General features: G+C 51.3%; 1 protein-coding gene across 6 annotated transcripts in view; it reads left to right on the forward strand.

Moving 5' to 3' along the window:
* slc23a2 (solute carrier family 23 member 2) overlaps window positions 1–6,823 on the forward strand; it is a 45,597-nt gene extending 38,774 nt beyond the window's left edge. For 5 of the 6 annotated variants that reach the window (XM_069180876.1, XM_069180880.1, XM_069180874.1 and 2 more), the window contains one exon: window positions 6,041–6,823. In XM_069180876.1, coding sequence (XP_069036977.1) covers window positions 6,041–6,269 — 229 coding nt within the window. In that variant the 3' untranslated portion in view covers window positions 6,270–6,823. Of the gene's footprint in view, window positions 1–4,680 lie in introns of all 6 variants that reach the window. The other variant, XM_069180885.1, reaches the window with a different exon arrangement.
* The last annotated feature ends 2,464 nt before the right edge of the window (window positions 6,824–9,287 follow it).

Below are 9,287 nucleotides of genomic sequence, written 5' to 3' on the forward strand. Positions count from 1 at the left end.
GAAATTGCCTTTCTGACTGAGCAGGAAGTGCTATTTATTATCCAGTTAATTTGGGGACCAGATTGTTCATAATTAATATATTAGTTATAGATAATAATGACAACATGATTAAAAGAGAGGCTGAGAGGGAAAAGCTGATACAAATGCTTTGTAAAACCTTTGCACTCAGTCTGAGAGACAGAGAAAGAAGGAGAGAGAGAGCATCTGTTTATATACCTGTCTACTTTCCTTAATCTCTGAGCTGTTGTTGTTTGTGGATAATGGTGTCTGTTTACTAATGTTGTTCAGTTAAATTGAACACATGGTTTTATTACAGTGACATCCTGCACCTTAGTAAGGGGAGGGCAGGGCTGCGTATTTTGTGGGATTCTGGGTGGGGGGGGGGGGGGTCTTCTGCTGTTCTAGACAATTTTTATTTTTGATGCTTCGATGAAGAATTCCATCTCCAGTGTTGTATGATTTTTTTAAATTTGAGTTATGAATGGCTGTGCCTCAGTTTGAGCCCTTCTGCATTCCCTTATTCCCTTATCCTTGTGCCCTTTGACCTAATCCCAGTGCTGTAGTCCCTAATTCCTGTTTCGTAGTCCTAGTACTGTGTTCCCTATTCCCTGAAGGCGTCTGCCCCTTGAGGGGATGGCAGTGTACCTTCTGCTGCCCAGCAGTTTGATCCATGCCAGGTTGTACAGACTAACACCCGGCAGGGGCTTTTGTGAGGATGTGCCCTTGAATAGAGGCCATTTCCACCCGCAAGCATGGAGCTACAACTGCGGGAAGTAGATCGCTTTTCTGCTTCATCACAGCCTGTGGCTGGTAAAACCTGGCATGGATGACAGTGCTGTGCAACGGGAGTCTGATCCGTCTTCTTGACTGGCACCTGCGACTCTTCCGCGCTCCTGTGAAGGGCAGCGTGGGCCGGAGGCTTTGGCGGCGCCCCGTGGGGACGGGGGTACGCCCCTGCGGTCGACGGCTGGGATTGGGTGCTGTCTGGGGGCAGGATAGAGAGCGAGAAGGGGGGGCAGTCAAGCTGAGACCCACGCCGCAGTGGATCCGACCTCCCCGGTATCTCGGAGCTCTGCCCGGGGTTCCGGGACCTCCTGCCTGCGGGTCTGCGCGGGAGAGCGAGAGCGAGGGCGGGGGCAAGACCCCCCCAGCTGCCGGTCGTATTCCATGTGTAGCTTTATTTTTCATTCGGTGTGCAAATATCCTCCCACGGCCTCATCCCGTTTCCCCACTCCGGGTTTACCGGCCTCTCGAGTGCCGCAGGCCGAAGGAGAGGCTCCGAGCTGGAACGGTAGGGAGGGAGTGACCGTGCGTGACGAGACAGGCCTCCTGTTAAGATAAGGACTAGGACGTTGTTCCCAGTGTGCAGTGTGCACCACAGTGTGCTGTGGTGTGTATAAATGTGGTCACCTGCAATCAGGCCAGAGGAGAACAGCCAGGTACATTCCAGGCCTTCAGGGGCCGTCCCAACCTGACAGCTGCACCAAGAGAAAACTGGGAGGGGACCCGATTCCGAATCCTCAAAGGCACCCCAGCAGGCGGGTTCAGAATAGGCAGTAAACACACCCGAGGACGCAGGTGGAAACTAGGAGGAAGTGCTTTTAGAACTGCGAGCAGGAGGCACTTCTTTACACAAAGGGTGGTGGGAGTATAGATTAAGCCACGTAGCTATGTGGTTGAAGCCGATAGCCTGGCTTCATTCAAGAAATGGCTGGATTAAATTCTTGAATCAATTAGTTACGAACTACCCAACAAGCTAGATGGGCTGTATGGCCTCCTGATCTGCTTAACACAGAAACAGGGGGATGGGAAAAGCCAATTGCCAAGTCACATATAGTAAGTGCTGCACCATAAATGAGGCCGTGATGTGTGTACGCTGCTAGCTGTGAATTACAAATGCAAAGAGGACAAGTGCAAACAGCTCTACACTACTAGTTTCAAGTAATGTCACACGTAATGTCAGCATTTGCATGCTGCCTTCAGGTACATTTTAGGAAGGACTGGCAGGCTCAGAGTCACACTACAGACTGACTGTCGTGGGCACTGGAACGTCAGTAACGCAGCCTGGAGGGCAGCGTGGACCAAAGTGTCTCCTTGTCCTCCTAGGAGCTCCATTCCATCTTGAAGGGCTGTGTGGCAATCAACCGGCCATGATAGTCAAGTGATTGACTTTGTGCACAGGAGAGCTTGGAGAGACCTGATCTTGCAGGTTTGATCAGCCATCTGTAGTCCCCAGTTTCTGACTGGACCTAGTGGCGTTTTTAGGTCAGTTCAGAAGGTTGGGCTCTTCAGTGAAGCACAGTGTGTCCAGCTGTCATCTTGCAGCAGAGGCAAGACAATACGAGCCTTCCAGTCCAGCTTGCTGTTGTATAGTACAGTCAGCATGCGATCACTTCACTTCAAAGTTTATTGAACACTTATCCATCCCAGCAAGGTGAAGTTAATAACTGACGTGAGATCAGGAGTGTCAGGTCTGTCTTCTCCATCGCCCACAGTTCTCTGTGCTGCCCGGTAGTAATCCGGGCATCTGAAGCCATCATGTGGGAAAAACTAAACGCATGAAGACGTGGGAGAGGCTCTTTTCTGTGTGGTGTTCAAGTTCCAGTCACGTAGCCAAGTGTGTTGTATAGCTTAGGGTAGAACATCAGGAAATGTAACAAAGCCGCAGTCTACCTGACATGCTGGAGACACTAGCTGGGCTGGGGGGATTATGGGTGTTCTCAGACTTCCCTGGCTCTCCTCTGCTCCTACCTGTGGGACGTTGTAGCTGACAAAGGATTTCTTTCTTTCTTTCAGACAAAGGGTTTCAGGGTGTGCTTCAATAGGATTGTCACTATGGCTGTTGTAAGTCATAGAAGGTAGGAATGGACCAAGGGTGTCAGGAATGAGCCCAGATATGGGGAAATGGCATTGTTTTGGGAGGAGTTGGTGCTGGTGTAGATAGTTGTGATTGTGTATTTATTGGTTCTGGCGCCTGTCACTCAAACCAGGTAGTAGTGACAGGGGAAGGACCTGTCTCTGATTAGGTCCTGCATGGGCAATAGCCACTTGCCTGTACACATGATCATCTGTGTCCTGTCATGCTGAAAGGTAGGAGGCTAGGGGGTCCAGTGGTTCAGTTGAGGGGCTTTCAGTCTTTCAGTCTCCACAAGAGGTTCCTAGTTCAAGTCCCAGCTCTCCCACTTGCCAGATATGTTAACCTCCTTGTGCTTCAGCTTGGGAATGAACCAGACCCTATCCCTGAGTCTCTGAGTTCCTTTTGAGTTGAAGTGTCTGTGGGAAGTTGAATTACTGTTACATTTATTTTAACAAAGTATTTTTTATGCTATTTGTCAGCTCTCCCTCGTTTACTGTTAGTTGGTCTTATTTGAGACACTCGTGAACATAATTCTTTGAAGGCCTTTTTAATCGTGAAGCATGCTTTTGACCTTTGACCATTGGGACTCCCAAGGATGCTGGTCTTGTGAAAGCCTGTTGAGCTGCAGAGCTTGTTTCATATGAGACGCTCCGGAGAGTCGGGTGCAGCCAAGATACAGTTCTGATCTAGGAGGGCATGTCCCACAAACCGATCAGTGCTTGATGGGTTAAAGCTGTAGGACTGTAGGACAGTGCTGGTACAGTGGGGACTGTAGTAAAAGTGCAGTAGGACAGTGCTGTTACAGTGGGGACTGTAGTAAAAGTGCAGTAGGACAGTGCTGTTACAGTGGGGACTGTAGTAAAAGTGCAGTAGGACAGTGCTGTTACAGTGGGGACTGTAGTAAAAGTACAGTAGGACAGTGCTGTTACAGTAGAGGATGTAGTACAAGCAGTCCTGTTATAGCAAGGATTGTTACATTAGGCACAGACACAGTTTTGACCCAGCTGAGAATTCTGTCCCAGTTTCCATCTCCATAGCTACATTTTGTTAGGAGGACAGAGATCTGCCTGTTTTTCAAATCAAGTTATTTTTAACATGCTTTCCAGTCCTGGAGCCCTGCGTAAGAGAGCCAGATCTCCAGCGGGGCAGTGGGAGGCAATGCCTCCAGAGCCGAGCCAGAAGAGCAGAGCCTCCAGCGGTAGGGCACTGCCCGGGCATGACGCTTGGCACCCGCCCTCCCTCCCTGCACTGGAAGAACACCGCTGCGTGTGTGGCGTTTCCGTTGTGCGCCCGATGTCTTGTTGCACAGACATCAAAGGCAGCTCATTTTATTGTGGCAGTGCTGTGTTACTGCAGAGTCTAGAGTAATGGCTGGAGGGGTTGGCTGGCTGCTCCTTATAAAAGGGTTTTCCTTTTCTCATGAGGCTTAGCTGTTTCTGCCAAAAAACAAGGCTGTACAATCCAAGACATTGTGTGTCTGTTTTTACACTCTTATGTAGTTTAGCACAAGACGTCTGTCAGGGGCCAAATGTAACAGTTACAGACAGATCTCTTCCCCAGTCTGAAAACTTTAAAATAAAATGGCAGTTAGGATTGAGCGTGCTGTGTGCAGTTGTAGGTTAATACCACCAGGTGGCAGTAGTGTCAAGCACAGGTCCAGAGAACCCCAGTCCTGTACATTTTAGAGGCGTTATTAACTCGCCTGTTTCTCAAGATTAAGAACACTTTCACCATCTAGATCAATTTAAGAAAATACTTTGCCCAGTATTATGAAATCTTGTCATAAAAGCTTTAACTGGACTCTTTACCCCTTAACCTTTCAGCACTGAGCCATCAGCCTCCTCCTGTCCTCAGATGTCTTGAATCTAGGAGAGTCCATTTCACCCACAATAAATCCAAACCAGGTCTGGATGTCCCGGTCCAGAACCCAGCAGGTTCCCTTCCGGCATGCCTCTCGAAGCTTGTCCACCTGTTGGAATTATACTGGGAGAGCAGTTGGATCATCCACACAGGAGAGATCATCCTATTGAGATAGCGGTGGTATTGGGTGTATACTGGGACAGCAGTTGTATTTGGATTACACTAGGAGAGGAGAAGTGTTGGTATTATTCTGGGAGAACAGCTGTATAATCCACACAGGAGAGACATCAGCCAAAAGCGAGGGGCAGTTGTGTTCACATTGGATTAAATTATTTTGTGCTATATTCCTCCTGGTAGAGCATTTTTATTAGGATTATTCCTGGACAGAGTTTAGCATCCACGCGGGAGAGCAGTTACTTTGATCCGGCCCAGGTTGAATCGGGTTGATACATCGCTTCTGCTTAAATCTTAATCCTCTGGTGGTTTTAATTGAGCCAGAAAATCGGCAAGGCTGCCGCCCTGCTTGTAGGTTAAGAGTTCATTGATCGGGAACCCTGGGTGTCTCTGGCACCTTGAACTGTGACATCCTGAGCGCGATACTCTTCTGTCCAGACTGTACGCACAAGCCCTTTGCCACACACACAGGTTCCTGTCCTGTCCCGGTGAGAGAGACGATCCCACAGGGATCTGGGGTTCCTGTCCTGTCCCGGTGAGAGAGACGGTCCCCCAGGGATCTGGGGCTCCTGTCCTGTCCCGGAGAGAGACAGTCCCCCAGGGATCTGGGGCTCCTGTCCTGTCCCGGTGAGAGAGACGGTCCCCCAGGGATCTGGGGCTCCTGTCCTGTCCCGGTGAGAGAGACAGTCCCCCAGGGATCTGGGGCTCCTGTCCTGTCCCGGTGAGAGAGACGGTCCCGCAGGGATCTGAGGTTTCTGTCCCTGTCCCGGTGAGAGAGACGGTCCCCCAGGGATCTGGGGCTCCTGTCCTGTCCCGGTGAGAGAGACGGTCCCCCAGGGATCTGGGGCTCCTGTCCTGTCCCGGTGAGAGAGACGGTCCCCCAGGGATCTGGGGCTCCTGTCCTGTCCCGGTGAGAGAGACGGTCCCCCAGGGATCTGGGGCTCCTGTCCTGACGGAGATGTGGGTGACGACGAGAGCCCCAGTCTCTCCAGGGCCAGGCAGGCCCAGAGGTCCCGCCTGGTTGGAGACGAGCAGTGATGCCCACCAGCTAAATCCAGCCATTGAAAAACAAAGTTCTCTCTCATGTTCTCTTGATTGTTTCTATTTATATGTATTTATTTGATTTTGTAGCTGTTGTAATTTATGCAGGGACATTAACTGTACAGTTCATGGGAACCCTGACTGGCCTGAGAGCAGTGGTGAGAAGGGCCGTCGTGCGACGTGGTGGCACGTGCACATGTGGACAGTCCTCTGTGCCTTCCAGTCCCCCGTGCCCCTGCGCCCCCCAGGAGGAGGAGCAGAGCAGTGCCAGTGTGCATGCAGGCACGCCTTTGTCCTTTCACACAATCCAGACATCTTTTGTGCTGTATGCAAATGAGCGAACTATTAAACACTCCCTTTCAGTTCTTTTGAAGGGGATATCTGAATAGAAGATACCATGTGGTTCATATCTTAAACTTCTTTAAGTTTTTGGGGGGGTTTTTGTAAACTTTTTTTTTTAAGGCTAAGAAGTAACATTTGTATGAAAGAAATGCATTTCATCCTGAATCCTCATGCTGCACAGTGCACTGTTTCATTACATTTCATTACGATTTGGTGTCTACACATCAGCCCTTTTCTGGGCTTTGGGGGGGGTTGCTCAAGGGGTCTTCAGTTCACTGTCATTCAATGGGAAAGAAGAACATGTTTGTTTTTGTTTGTCTGCTAGACCTTTTTCATAATGTATTTTTCTAACATTGCTTCCTGTTTCATGTTAATAATAGTGAAAAGAGATCTTCTAAAAAACAAAAGTATATAAATATATATTAAAATGCAAAAGTGTGCTATAATTATCTGGACCAGATATCGTGTATAGTTATGGTAGCATTGAATATGTTCTATCCCTTGTTCCTAAAGGTGTCTATTTAATAAAATATGATGTTACAGAATGAATCAAGACTCTTTTTCTTCCCTAACTTGCTGAAAAAGCATGTATTAGTCTAAGAAAGTCAGACTGTAGGGCTGTGAGCACAATCGTGCTGCACGCTCGCCTGTATTGGACCTGCGGTCTGCACTGTATGGGGTGGATGAGGAGCTGTGAGCACAATCATGCTGCACGCTCGCCTGTATCAGAGCTGCGGTCTGTACTGTATGGGGTGGATGAGGAGCTGTGAGCACAATCATGCTGCACGCTCGCCTGTATCAGAGCTGCGGTTTGTACTGTATGGGGTGGATGAGGAGCTGTGAGCACAATCGTGCTGCACACTCGCCTGTATTGGACCTGCGGTCTGCACTGTATGGGGTGGATGAGGAGCTGTGAGCACAATCATGCTGCACGCTCGCCTGTATCAGAGCTGCGGTCTGTACTGTATGGGGTGGATGAGGAGCTGTGAGCACAATCATGCTGCATGCTCGCCTGTATCAGAGCTGCGGTCTGTATTGTATGGGGTGGATGAGGAGCTCTGAGCACAATCATGCTGCACGCTCGCCTGTATCAGAGCTGCGGTTTGTACTGTATGGGGTGGATGAGGAGCTGTGAGCACAATCGTGCTGCACACTCGCCCGTATTGGACCTGCGGTCTGCACTGTATGGGGTGGATGAGGAGCTGTGAGCACAATCATGCTGCACGCTCGCCTGTATCAGAGCTGCGGTTTGTACTGTATGGGGTGGATGAGGAGCTGTGAGCACAATCGTGCTGCACACTCGCCTGTATTGGACCTGCGGTCTGCACTGTATGGGGTGGATGAGGAGCTGTGAGCACAATCATGCTGCACGCTCGCCTGTATCAGAGCTGCGGTCTGTACTGTATGGGGTGGATGAGGAGCTGTGAGCACAATCATGCTGCATGCTCGCCTGTATCAGAGCTGCGGTCTGTATTGTATGGGGTGGATGAGGAGCTCTGAGCACAATCATGCTGCACGCTCGCCTGTATCAGAGCTGCGGTTTGTACTGTATGGGGTGGATGAGGAGCTGTGAGCACAATCGTGCTGCACACTCGCCCGTATGGGACCTGCGGTCTGCACTGTATGGGGTGGATGAGGAGCTGTGAGCACAATCATGCTGCACGCTCGCCTGTATCAGAGCTGCGGTCTGTACTGTATGGGGTGGATGAGGAGCTGTGAGCACAATCATGCTGCACGCTCGCCTGTATCAGAGCTGCGGTCTGTACTGTATGGGGTGGATGAGGAGCTGTGAGCACAATCATGCTGCACGCTCGCCTGTATCAGAGCTGCGGTTTGTACTGTATGGGGTGGATGAGGAGCTGTGAGCACAATCGTGCTGCACGCTCGCCTGTATCAGAGCTGCGGTCTGTACTGTATGGGGTGGATGAGGAGCTGTGAGCACAATCATGCTGCACGCTCGCCTGTATTGGACCTGCGGTCTGCACTGTATGGGGTGGATGAAGAGCTGTGAGCACAATCGTGCTGCACGCTCGCCTGTATCGGACCTGCGGTCTGCGCTGTATCTAGTATCTGCACTAGTATCTCACAGAAATGCTGACATCGAGGTCACAAGTGGACATTTGGACTTGTATCGGGCTGTGACCAATATTTTGCTTAACCCAGACCTCATATCCCTTGTCATTTCCTCGGAGGGGCTCCTGGTTCACAAATAGAAATGTCCGGGGCGGGTAGTGGACTGTCCATGTGTCTCCTGCGCTGGGCTGGACAGAGGAAGGAGGGACTGCCTGTTTCCTCTGCAGGCCGGAGCCTGGCTGCGTACGCTCTGCGCTCTTCTGTTTGCTGTGTTGCACTGGGGTCACGTCTCTGGCCTGCGTGCTCACAGAGAGCTGACGGCTCGTGTGCTGGAAGTCATGTCCAGGGGCCGAGAGCGCCTCCAGCGGGATGTCCAGGGTCTGAGAGCACCCCCGGCGGGATGTCCAGGGTCCGAGAGCACACAGTGAGGTGTCCAGGGTCTGAGAGCACACAGAACGGGATGTTCAGGGGCCCGTATCGAACGGGACGTTCAGGGGCCGAGAGCACACAGAGGGATGTTCAGGGGCCGAGAGCACACAGAGGGATGTTCAGGGGCCGAGAGCACACAGAACGGGATGTTCAGGGTCCGAGAGCACACAGAGGGATGTTCAGGGGCCAAGACACACAGAGGGATGTTCAGGGGCCGAGAGCACACAGAGGGATGTTCAGGGGCCAAGAGCACACAGAGGGATGTTCAGGGGCCGAGAGCACACAGAGGGATGTTCAGGGGCCAAGAGCACACAGAGGGATGTTCATGGGCCGAGAGCACACAGAGGGATGTTCATGGGCCGAGAGCACACAGAGGGATGTTCAGGGGCCGAGAGCACACAGAACGGGATGTTCAGGGTCCGAGAGCACACAGAGGGATGTTCATGGGCCGAGAGCACACAGAGGGATGTTCAGGGGCCGAGAGCACACAGAGGGATGTTCAGGGGCCGAG

This window comes from Lepisosteus oculatus, chromosome 2, assembly GCF_040954835.1.
Source record: "Lepisosteus oculatus isolate fLepOcu1 chromosome 2, fLepOcu1.hap2, whole genome shotgun sequence".
Lineage (NCBI taxonomy): Eukaryota > Metazoa > Chordata > Actinopteri > Semionotiformes > Lepisosteidae > Lepisosteus > Lepisosteus oculatus.